Source organism: Nyctibius grandis, chromosome 13, assembly GCF_013368605.1.
Source record: "Nyctibius grandis isolate bNycGra1 chromosome 13, bNycGra1.pri, whole genome shotgun sequence".
NCBI classification, from domain to species: Eukaryota; Metazoa; Chordata; class Aves; order Nyctibiiformes; family Nyctibiidae; genus Nyctibius; species Nyctibius grandis.
Window position 1 is genome coordinate 10,666,097 of NC_090670.1, and position 11,962 is coordinate 10,678,058.

At 60.9% G+C, this 11,962-nt stretch overlaps 1 protein-coding gene across 1 annotated transcript; it reads right to left on the minus strand.

Annotated features, from left to right (window-relative positions):
- Nucleotides 1–10,237: 10,237 nt before the first annotated feature.
- Nucleotides 10,238–11,740, minus strand: LOC137669746 (thymosin beta-15A homolog). The gene is made up of 3 exons (XM_068412036.1): nt 11,669–11,740; nt 11,183–11,287; nt 10,238–10,723 (listed from the first exon to the last, which is right to left on the minus strand). The coding sequence occupies exons 2-3, from the start codon at nt 11,280–11,282 to the stop codon at nt 10,686–10,688; spliced, it is 138 nt and encodes a 45-aa protein (XP_068268137.1). The 5' UTR covers nt 11,283–11,287; nt 11,669–11,740; the 3' UTR covers nt 10,238–10,685.
- Nucleotides 11,741–11,962: the final 222 nt, after the last annotated feature.

The window sequence follows — 11,962 nt, forward strand, 5'->3', positions numbered from 1 at the left end:
GCTCCCCGCTGCCACATCACTGCCGGGAGGGCAGGCGCAGCGGGACCCCCACCCCGGGCCAGGCGAGCAGTACCGCGCGTGTCCCGTCACAGCGGTGGGGCCTCCATGGAGCCCGTGTGAGGCCATGGCACCCTCCCTGCAGAAAGCCCCTTACCTGCCTGCAGAACACAGTCCCCTACACAGTGTCACCACAGGCTGGCAGTGGTGGCCGTCCCCAGTCCCGGCATCCCCCTTCCAGTTCTGGCGTGCTGGGAGCCCTGTCCCTCACCCTGCCAGCAGGAGCCCAGCTGCTGCGCAAGGGGGACGTACAGAAATAAATTAACAAATACCCCAAATGTCTTCTCCCTGATTCCCCATTTAGCGCTGAGGCAAATGGCTGGCAGCTGCCCGAGGAGTGTGGCTCCCCCCACCCTCACCATCACCGGTGGGACCAGGAGGGAGAATGTCTTAAAGAAGGAGGTTTCTGGGGAAGAGCAGCAAATAGAAATATTTCTGATGGTTGAAAGGAAAAATAGTGGGAAGTTCACCCCAGCCTGGGGCGGGCAGACAGCGAGGGGCGAGGGGAGAGGGAGACCAGACCCCTGGGTGGCTGCAGGGGGATTTGGGGGAGCAGGAGCCACCTGCCCCCCCTGGGCATCGTTGGCTCTTCTTCCTGCCAGTGCCTGGTGCCCACCCAGAGACAGCTCCAAAACTTGGGGACACCTCTTACTGGGGACTGCAAGACACCCCAGGCACCTTCCTCGGAGGAGGAAGAGCAGGGACTCCTCGTGTGGACACCCAGGGCTTTTTGGTCATCTGAACCCGGCACGAGCCCCAGCACTGAGCAGGTGCCATGAAAGTGCATCGATTCCCTCCTCCCTCCCGGAAAAACATGAGATGGGAGGAGGATTTAAATTAAGCTGGGGATTATAGTAATACCAGCCTCTGTGATCTGGCAGAGGAGATGAGGAACAAGAGAAGCATAGAGGGGTGACGAGGCAGGGCAAGGGCCCGAGGGTGCACGATCTTGGCAGCCTAGGACCAGGGGAGCCTGGGGAATATGGGGGTGCTCCTTGGGCACGTATTTGGGTCACCAACGTACACGCCAGCACCAGGGCCATAAGCGCAGGGTGCTGCTGGTACAGGCGGCAGACACAGCCCCACCACCAGCTGGGGCTCACTCCAAACCAGCCCAGGTCCCCGCGCCAGCCCTGCCAGGGCCATGTGCCACTGGGGTGAGCTTCTGAGCATGGCACGCCTCCCTCTGCCACCTCCCTTTGCCTGGCAGCCGTTTAATCCCATTATTCGTCATTACTTATTTATTAGAGATCTAATTTAGCGTGTAAGAATACCAAGGCCAGGAGGGACGAGACACCTCCTGAATGAGATAAAGTCACCAGGACAGGTCCTGCTAAGGCATGAGGGGCACAGGGCTCTGCAGCAGCACCGTGCCATGCCCTGGTCCACCCCAGGCAGAGCTGGAAAACACCAAAGCCTCAGGGAATGCTTCTTGCAGGGCTTAGGGAGGGCAGCATGTCCCTGCAGTGCGGCCAAGGACACCAGAGGGCCAGTGGCCCCAGCTGATCGTGCTGGCGCTCAAGGGGTCCCCATGTTCCCCTGGGCTGAGCCGCGGGCACCAGGAGCTGTTGGAGAGTCACCTGCCCATCTGAGCAGGGACGTGCCTGGGCAGGTTTGGCTCCTGGCAGCTCTGCAGCTTGGCTGCCTCGCTGAGCTGGGCGACAACCTGTTTGGCATCTGTAGTGGGTTGACCTTGGCTGGATGTCAGGTGCCCACCAGGCGCTTTATTAGTCCCCTTCTCAGCAGGACAGGGGGCAGAAAACAAGATGGAAAAGAACTCGTGGTTCTTCAAGATAAAGGCAGTTTAATAAAGCAAGATTTATTCTCTACTTCCCATCAGCAGGCGATGTCCAGCCACTTCCCTACAGGGCTTCAGTAGGCATAGCTGTTGCTCTGGAAGAGAAATGTCATAATAACAAATGCCTGCCCCCCTCCTCCTTTCTCTGAGCTTTCACTGCTGAGCCGTCATGTGGTGTGGAATCTCCCTTTGGTCACTTTGGGTCAGCTGTCCTGGCTGTGTCCCCTCCCAAGGTCTTGCCCACCCCCAGCCCTCTGGATGAGGGGGGAGCATGTTGGAGAGCCAGCCCTGATGCTGTGGGAGCACTGCTCAGCAGCAGCCAAAACACTGGTGGGTTATCAGCACCTTTCCAGCTACCAATACAAAGCATAGCAGTGTGAGGGCTGCTAGGGGGAAAATTAACTCCATCTCTGCCAGACCCAGTACAGCATCTTGGGGAAAAATACATTTTATAAGTGGAAGGAGACCTGTGAGGAGACTAACTGTGGCTTGATGGGTTGTCGACAGCATCACAGCCACTGCCCCATGGCTCCGCCACCCTGGTGCATTGATACAGCCTGGCAGCACAACCCGGCACAACTTGCTTGGCCGTGCACCGGGGAGGGGGGTCCGGACCCTCTCCTGAGGACGTCTGGCAGGGAAAAGGGGAGACATTGGAATGGGCTGCCCGGGGAGGTGGTGGAGTCACCATCTCTGGATGTGTTTAAGAAAAGACTGGACATGGCACTTAGTGCCATGGTCTAGTTGACATGGTGGTATCAGGGCAACGGTTGGACTCAATGATCCCAGAGGTCTCTTCCAACCTGGTTGATTCTGTGATTCTGTAATTAAATAGGAGGCGAATTGCAGAAGTGGGGCTCCCTGCTGAGCCCTGGGAAGAGAGGAGAGGGAGGGAGGCAGTGGGGAGGTGCTGGGAGGGCTCGTGCTTCCCACGGTGCTTGGGAACCTGAGCCCTGGGCTCAAGGGTGAAGGAGGAACAGGCTTATCTGGGCGTGACCTTGGGCTTGCGGGAATCCTGCCGAGAGCTGGGATCGCCCCAGCACTGCAGGCAGGACAGGACCTTGCCTGTGGCTCTGGGCACTGCCACCAGTTGCTGCAGAAGGATTTGTTTGGAGATGGGGATGTTGCCCAGGAGCCATGTGCTGGGCAAGGAGTGCTAGGGCAGTTGGGGCAGCACCAGGGCAGAGGGGCTGGGACTCTGCAGGGTGCTGGGCTCCTGGAACACAAATGGTTTTGCTCCCTTGGGCTCGGCTGCACCCCTACCCAGAGAGGCTGCAACACACGCGCCCGCTGCCTGGCTCTTGCTCCCAGCTCTGGGTGTTACAGCAAACATGGGGAAGCCCGTGCCAAGGTAGGGAGCCCTGATACAGCCTCGTCCCTGCTGCCAGCCCGTGGCCACCGAAAGCACTGCCAGCTCGCATCCCAGTGAACTCATCACACGTCCCACGCTGCAGCTGGGGCTTGGGCCTCTTCCTTTGTTCCAGCCCCAGTGCCCGGCGCTGCAGCTGCTTCTCCAAGGCCTGTATCCAGCAGCAGCTCCAGCCCATGGCATCTGCTCTGAAACACCCCCAGCACATGCCCCTCCCCAAACAGCCCTGCCATCCCCAGCCTTGGCCACCCCCATTTCCCCTGAGCCCATGGCTCTGAGCACTGGTTGCCAGGCACGCTGGCACCCATTTTGCTCCCCAGGACCAACATAGTCAGAGCAAAGCTGGGGAAGGCCCCCCCACACATCCCCCTCTACCCCACACAGCTCAAGCTGCCCCAAAGAAGTGCCCTGTGCAGTTTGCGTGAGCTGGGCTGAGTCCTTGCAAACTCGACACTCACCAGCCACCACACAGGCAGCAGCAGCTCACGGGTGTAGCAGTGTCCCCAGATAGCGTCATCCACAGTGGCAAGACGTAGCTGGTGACTGGCTGGAGACGGAGCGGCTGCCAACACTGCAGGGGAACTGGGACCGTGGCGGCAGGGATGGGAGCTGCCTCCTCTCCGTCTCCTCCCCGCCATGGCACTGGGATGCGGAGGTGCTGTCGGAGCCTCCCTGCGAAGGCTGCAGCCCCATGAGGTCCCTCCCTGCTGAGCTGGGAGAGGCAGTGGGGAGAGGAATGTGCCTGGGCTCCTCAGCCACCTCTCCGAGACACAACACTGCAAGCGGGGGCTTGTCCCAGCTCCACCGCAGCCCCGGTGCCAGCAGCGGCCGAGCCGCGTGCCACCGCTGCAGCCTTCACCCTTGCTGGTCCCCAGCTCATCCCTGGAGCCCCTCAGCTGGTTATCAGGGACAGGCTGGGTGACAGGGTGGTGGGGCAGGTAGCATCACAGGAGGAAGCACCAGCCACGATTTTACCCTGATGTAGGTGCTCAGGCAGGCTGGGGCTTTGGGAGACAGCACGAGGCTTCTGTTGCAACACCCTTATCTGCTGTCCATGGCTCCTGCGCTGGCGCCTGGAAAGCTGCAGAGGTGGCTGGCAGGCGGCCGGCTCTTGGCCTTGTGGGGGGGGCTCAGCCCCTGCTGCAGTGGGGTCTGCTCAGGGACTCACAGGAAAGGCTTCGTGGCGGCAGGGACAGAGGGGCACGTGTCAACCCGGCTGCCTCTTGGCAAGGAAAGTGCCTGGGCAGAGGGCCAGAAGGAATCACAGAATCATGGAATTGTTTTGGTTGGAGAGTACCTTTAGTATCATCAGGTCCAACTGTTAACCTAACACTGCCAAGTCCACCACTAAACCATGTCCCTAAGCACCACATCTACTCGTCTTTTAAACACCTTCAGGGATGGTGACTCCACTGCTTCCCTGGGCAGCCTGTTCCAATGCTTGACAACCCTTTCTGTGAAGGAATTTTTCCTGATATCCAATCTAAACCTCCCCTGGCACAACTTGAGGCTGTTTCCTCTCATTCTATGGCTTGTTACTCAGGAGAAGAGACCAACACCCACCTTGCTACGACCTCCTTTCAGTAGACAGCGATAAGGTCTCCCCTCAGATTTTGGGGGAAGAAGCAAAGGGCCGTATTCCCATGCTGACCCCCGGCTTGTATCCTGCACCGCACCCTCTGTGCCCAGCTCATACCCTGCACCGCGCTCTCCGCACCCAGCCCGGCTGTGGTTCCCTGTGGGCAGCGGGATGTTCCCCCACAGGCTCATCCAGGGAGGTCTGGAGCTGTGACAACACAAGGTGCCACCAGCACCGGTGGTGGGGCTCCTGGGCTTGGGGACAGCAGTGTCCCTGGGGAGAGGACACCGACATCTGCCTTGTCCAGACAAAGCGAGGCGACATTGCCTCAGGTGACACCCACCACGGAAAGGCTTTGATTTTGTTTTTTTGCCCCTTGGTTTCCTCACATCATGCAGGCGCTCACGCAGTCAGTAGCAGTCTCAGGTGTCCCTGGCAAACCCCGGCCGGCCGTGCCGTGGTGTGGGCACTGGATACATCCCTGCTGCCATCACTGCCATGGGTTTGAGCCCCCACCTTGTCTCACTCCAGCTCCCCGGGGTGCCATACCCCAGCTGCTGCCTATGGAGAGGAATAAATGACTATGCATTGGGAGCAGGGGAACAAAATGGCTTTTCATGCCATAATCCTTTGTAATAAAGCACCAGGGGAAGAAAGACGATAAAACAATGTCTCCTGTGTGAGCCAGTTTCTTCCAAAAATAAAGCGCTCCTCTCTGCTGTCAGCTGCCCCGGCTCGGGCACAAGTGCGGGCGCTGCTGCACGACACCGGAGCCGCGTCCCCTGCGGGAGCACGTGCTCCTGTGGCTCCCGGCACGGCCGCGCCGGCCCGTGGGAATCTGCAGAATGCAACTGAGGGGGCCAGAAACGAGCAATTAATTTTCTGGGCGCTCTCAGGAGCAGGCTGCAGGCCACCGAAGAGCTCGGCACCCCTGGGTGCCAGCGGCACGTGTGCTGCTCGGCAAAGCTGCTCCCACCGGCGCCCCGCACCAGCAACGACCCGAGCGAACACAGGGAGCGTGGTGGGTTGGGGGGTGGCTCAGTGCGTAACTCCCCAGCTTCATTTAGACCTGGGTGCTGGCAGGAGCCCGACCCTCACCGGGGCTCTGGAGGAGAGGGCAGGAAGCTCTGAGCGCTCCTGCTTCATCACTGCTGGAGCTGAGCCCTCGCAGCGGGGGATGAGTAAGCTCCTGCTGGTAAACCTGAGCTCCCGGGCGTTATTTTGAGAGCAGCGATAACTTCTCTGCTGCTGGGGAGGGTGTTGGGTGTGCCGAGCGTGGCAGCCCGTCTCTGCCAGCCACCGCGCAGCCTGCAGGCAAGTTTACCAGTGCGGGTGTCCGGAGGCGCCTGGCTCACTCTGCTCGTGCCTTTGCACCCACTGGGCAGGGACGGTGGCTTCCCTGCCCCATGGCCACGGGGGCTCTGGCACAGCGCTGCTCCCCGGCGCAGGATGGGGACAGCTTGTCTGTTAATCCCCCCCATGTCGCTGAGTGTCCCCAGGGGATGGTCTGACCTACAGTGCCACATCGCACACACTCCCCCACCCCGTGGTGGCCTCCCATCAGCTCCATTCCCAAAGGACCATGGTCGCCAGCTCGCACAACACTTTCATTTCCCCATTACTGCTCAGTCTCTTCTGCTTTCCCCTTTTACAGTCAAACATATAACCATCCCCGTGCACGCACACACGCACATATCCTCCCCAACAACTCCCAGCCAAGGTTTTCCCTGGCAGCTCGTGCTTGTTGTCTGCTCGCCACCACTGCCACTGTGGGGTCTGAGCTCTGCGCACGGCAGTGCATCCACCTGGGCAGGGGAGACCTGGCAGGGAAAGGCTGTTTGGACACGCAGCCTGGCTTCGCCTTATCCTGTTTGTTCTGGTGACAAACCCACACCTTCCAAGGGAGTGTTCACCTGCACTGACCGCAGCGTGGGCTGCAGCTGGCAATTTCCTGCTGCCCAAACCCGGGAGCTGCCCCAGGCCCTGCTCGCTGCCACCTCTGGGCTCTCACCACCTTCTGCCACAGCTCCGGGGGCTGACAGAGGGAGAGCGGCCAAGGGAAACCCCAGCTGCTGGCGTACAAAAGCCTCCCTCGCACTGGGCAACCTGTGCTGCAAACCAGCACGGTGCTGCGGGGTGCACAGAGAGTGCGGCAACCTGGGGGGGGTTGCCTGGCTGGGAGAAGGGGGACACGAGGGTGCCCGCTGCAGGGGCACGCACAGGCTGGCTCAGGCGCCTTCTGCAAGAGGTGGGATTACCATCCTCCACACAAGTGTATACGGGGCCAAATCCTCTCCTGGCTGAGTCAGAGGGGCTGGAGCAGCGGCGGGGGCAGACGCCCATCCCAGCCACAAGCCCTGATCTGAACTCACCCCGTGCTGCTGATCACCAGGTATTTGCCCAAATTCCTCCTGCCAGTGACTCAGCCTCCTCCTCCCTCCTCTGCGGCGCCGGCCACAGCTCCCAGCCGGATCCAGCAATAGGAGGAAACCGCCCGGGAGCAGCGGGATCAGCCCTGGCCAGGGAGAGACCTGGGTATTGCCAGGAGGAGCTGACACGTATAACTTCCCTGGTGCCCGGCAAGGGAAGGAGGCATCGAGCCCTGCCAGGAAGACCCCACTCCCGGGATGGCATCCTCAGGGCATGGGTGGCTGCTAGGGCAGCCCGTGCTGCTGAAGCTGCCACGTTTCTAGGGGACATCAGCCTGGCAGGTGTCCTGGCCTCCCACACCACTGGCAGCCGCATGCCCATGCGTGCTGTGGTGAGAAATGGAAGGTCCAGAGCAGAGAGGGAGGGAAAGTGTTGGTTTAAAGGGCTTTTCTGTAATGGTTCTCCGCTTGCTGGCTAATCCTCTGCTGGCAATAGGGACATTTTGGGCACTGGGTTGCAAAACGGCTTTCTCTTTGTCCTCACACCTGAGGATACAGGGTTTGGGCAATGTGTCCAGTACTTCCCCATGCACCATTCTGTCAGGGATGTGGGTGGGACAAATGGCCTGGTCTGCCCTCATTTTGGGTAGACAGCCACAGCGGCCATATGACCCACCGAGATGGGTTTGCTGGGGCTGGAGAGCTGCCCACAGCTCCAACTGATGTCCCTGGGGCTGGGCTGGGGCTGCCAGTCCCTGGAGTGGCATCCTTGGGACACAGACCCAGCTGTGCCAGCACTTAACCCCATGCCTAACCCTGCAACACTATGTTCCTGGGGTGGCCACGGTGTAAAAGCAACCCAAACCCAGGTGCGTTGGCACCCCTGTCCTCACCCCGCGGCTCCCTGGGATGCGGCAAGGTGGTCCCATGGGCCGGTTCCACAGGCCTGGGGTGAATGCTGGAGCATCACTGGCTCCTGGCAGCAGCAACCTGGCCATCTGGGGCAACCACTGGGGAGCCACAGCCCTGGCCCTGGCCGGTGAACTGGTCAGCCTCATAGGAAGTGGGTGTGGGGTCAGCAGGTACCTGGGGTACCCAGCACCCCTGGGCAAAGTCTCTGCTGCCCGTGTGTGTGACACAGGGCGAGGTTTTTGTGAGCACAGCAGTGCTGGGGACGGGACACTCCTGCCATGACCTTGCAGAGGTCCGAGTGACTCAGGGAGAGATAAGTCGGCCGGTGGTTTTCCATGCCCGCAGAGCGGCCCGTTGCAGCGTGACTAAGAGCGTGCAGGAGGGAGAGGCACTAGGGCGGTGTCGGGAGCAGGCAGGGTGCTGTGGCAGCCACCAAGACCTCCCTGTCCCCAAAAGCCCCACTGAGGAGAGGGGATCAGCTCTGCCACTTCGTGTTTCCATCCCGAAAGCTTCACTTGGTTCAGCCAGTGCTCTGGCTTTCAGGGATGGGGAGAAGGCTCAGGCTGGCTTTACCTCTGGGTTTGACCCAACTCCCAGCCTGGGGACATCAGTTGGCCAAGGGATTGCAAAGCCTCTCGGCAGGAGGGGAAATGCTGAAGCAGCGAGAAGGTGCTTAACCTTTAGTGGTCTGCAAGCCCTGCCTGCTGCTCCCAAGCCCAGCTCTTGCTGACATGACCTTTTCTACCTTCTGCTTTCACAGCAGGGTCCGAAGAGGCCCCCTACCCCCTCCCCAGCACAGGGCTGAGCCTGCCCTACCCTGTGAGAGAAACCACCCCAAGAAGGGACAAGCCCTTCCGAGGGCGATGAGCAGCTGCTGCCACCCCAGCAGCCCACCCCAGCAGTTGGCACTGGAAGAAGAATTCCCATGTCCAGGACCAGGATATCAGGGTGCTGAGGGGATGCAGCCACCCTGGCATGTGCTGAGCTTCCCAGTGCTCAGCCCAGCATAGCAGCAGCCCCAGCTGGGCCTCAGCATTGCTCCCCCCCCGCCCTCAGCCCACGGAAAACCCCACGCGCTGCCCTGACAGCACACAAACACCAACCTCTTACCTTCAGCTCTTTCAATTCTGCTTTTTAAGGGGCGAAGGCAGTTGCAGCCACACCAGCAGCGTCCTTTGCAGCCCTTACAGGCAGTGTGGGTGGAGGTGCTCGGCAGAGAGGCACAGTGTCCAGACAGGCACAACAGCCCTGTATGTCTCCAGCTGACCAGGTGCACTAGGGACATGGGCTAAAACTGTTAGTTGGCAAGTCTGCCTCCACCTCCTGCATGAGCAGCCCATTCGGTGACCCTGCAGGCCAGATGGACATGAGGAAATCATGGCAGCACCTTGCAAGCCTCAGCATAGACCTGGAGGCACTATCAGACCCCAGCTCCCCCTTGCCCACACTGTGCCAGAGGCTGCCTGCAGGACATGAGATCTCCACATGTGCAAGGCAGGGCTGGGATCAGCCTAGAGGGTACCCAAGGGGTCTACTGCATTAATCCATCCTTACAAGGCTGCAAAAACCTCCTTCAACCAAAGGCAGGGGCAGAGGCTGGCTCAAGGTGAAGAGAAAGGCTGTGCCAGGCAGTGAGGGGAGAGCTCTGCTCCAAGAACCAGGTGAACAGAGCTGGCCTGGGTCCTGCTGGCACTACAGCCAGGCTGGCTCTGTCCTCATTGCCAGCACAGAAACCTCCAGCCGTGCAGGTGAGGAGCCAGCCCAGCTCCACAAGTGATATTTTAGGCAGGGGACACCAACCTCTCTGAAGCAGGAGGCTCAGCCTTCAGGTGGGCAGGAAGGCCCAGGTTAGCCCCTACTTGAAGATGCACCAAGAAACCACTATGGCAGTGAGATTGCTGGAGGAACACAGTGGCCCCAGCCAGCTGAGCCCCCAGCTCCACACCAGCAGTGGTCCCAGCTCTGGTCTCCCCCAGGCTACCAGGAACTGAACCCTACACAAGACTCACCCTGCAGGGAACCATCCCATGTAGCCCTTTGAGCAACACCAAACCACCAACACTGCTGCGGCACCAGGCAGAGACCTTCCTACCCCCCAGGGCAAGCCAGGCTGCAGCCTGAACCTGTGCCAGGGAAAAAGCCACAAGCCATAGGTAGGTCATTACATTTTTTATTTTATAATAAACTTCTCATTTTTCCCCCAAGGAAGACAAAAAACTGTGAGTGAGGCTACAGAACACCATCAGTGAAGAGTATGAGACAGACCCAGGCCAGAAAGCATCCCCACTCCCCCAGGCAGAAGAGGCCCATCACTAGGAGCCTCCATAGCCCTTGCTCATCTCCCCACCGCACTGGAGGAAGATCAGCACTGTCAATGGGAGTTGGCTGAGCAGCCCAGATGGGGTTGGGTCAGGCTATTGATGGACTGAGAGGGCCATGTTTTGTTGCCCCCACCCACCAAAGCTGCCAGCAAAGTGAGACAGTGGGTTAGGCGATGCAGCTGTTTTCTATACATGTAGATGATTAAATTTAAAAAAAACACATTATTTAATTCAAAGCAAAAAAATCAAGTGGTAGCTCTTCCTGCCAGGCCATCTCACTCTAGGAAGACTTCACACATTCCTTCTCCTGCTCAATAGCTGCAAGAGAAGAGAGGTCCGTCAGTCTCCAGGGCTTTTTTGTGGAAACACCCACAGGAGAAGGTTGCAGAGCCATCACTCAAGCCCTGGCACCCAGTTTTATGGTTTAACCCCAACCGGTGTAGACAAACGCTTTGAGTTAGAGGGTGACGAGACACACACATGGGTGGCAGCAAGTTGGGCACCTGCCTTCAGCTCTCATCAGGGAAGCCATGCCCTGAAGCAACAGCCCTCGGCACACAATCGTGCCCATCACACCCACTGCCCCAGAGGGCCGTGCCCTGACCCCTCGCCTCTCGGTCAGCGGTTTGCTCTGGGTCAGAGCCTGCCTGCCCCAGGCCGCCTCTCCCCACGGATGCTTCGGCAGTGAGGTCAGCACCCGCGGACACCCGCTGCAGCCAGCACGTGCCTCCCGCACGGCCAGGCCCCAGCCAGCCCCTCGCCCCCGGCCGCACTCACTCTCCTTGGAGGGCAGCGTGTTCTTCTCCTCCGTGTTGGTTTTCTTCAGCTTCTTCTTGTCGAATTTCTCCACCTCCGAGAGGTCCGGCTTGTCGCACATTTTGCCTGCGAAACCCCCCACCCCCGCCCCGAGGTCAGCCGAGGTCCCCGGGGATGGGGATCGGCAGACAAAGGCGGCCCCCGCCGCGGACAATAGCGCAGGGCGGGGCGCGCCGCCGCCCCGGGCACCGCGCCGCTCCCCGGCTCCGGGCAGCCCCGCACCGGCTGGGCGCCCCCCTGGGGCACCACCACTTTGCCCGCACCCCTGGGGTAGACCTGCCCGCCCTGGCCACCCGCGCCCCCCGCAGCACGCAGCCCGTCCCCCCGGGACCCTCCGCGCCGCAGCCCCCGCCCAGGGGCGCCCCTCCTTGCACCAGCCCTGTGTGCAGCCCCCTCCCCAGCACAGCCCACACATGCAATCCCGCGGCGAGAGCCCTGACCCCGTACCCGGTGCCGTACGGTGCTGCCCCGTTCCGTCCCGCTCCGCCGCGTGTCCAGGTGAAGCTGAAGCGCGCCGTGTGGGGCGGCGCCTTATATACCCCGGCCACCGCCCAGCCCGCGCGCCCATTGGCTGCCCGCCGCCCGCGGAGCCTGCTGGGAAGTGTAGTCCGCCCCGCCAGCTGCCCGGCCGCGCGGCCCCCGGCAGAACCGCCGCTCCCAGCGTGCCCCGCGGCGGGGCGAGCGGAGCGGGGCGGGGCGCTGCGCGGGGAGGGGGAACGGGGTCCGCGTGTGTGGCCGTGA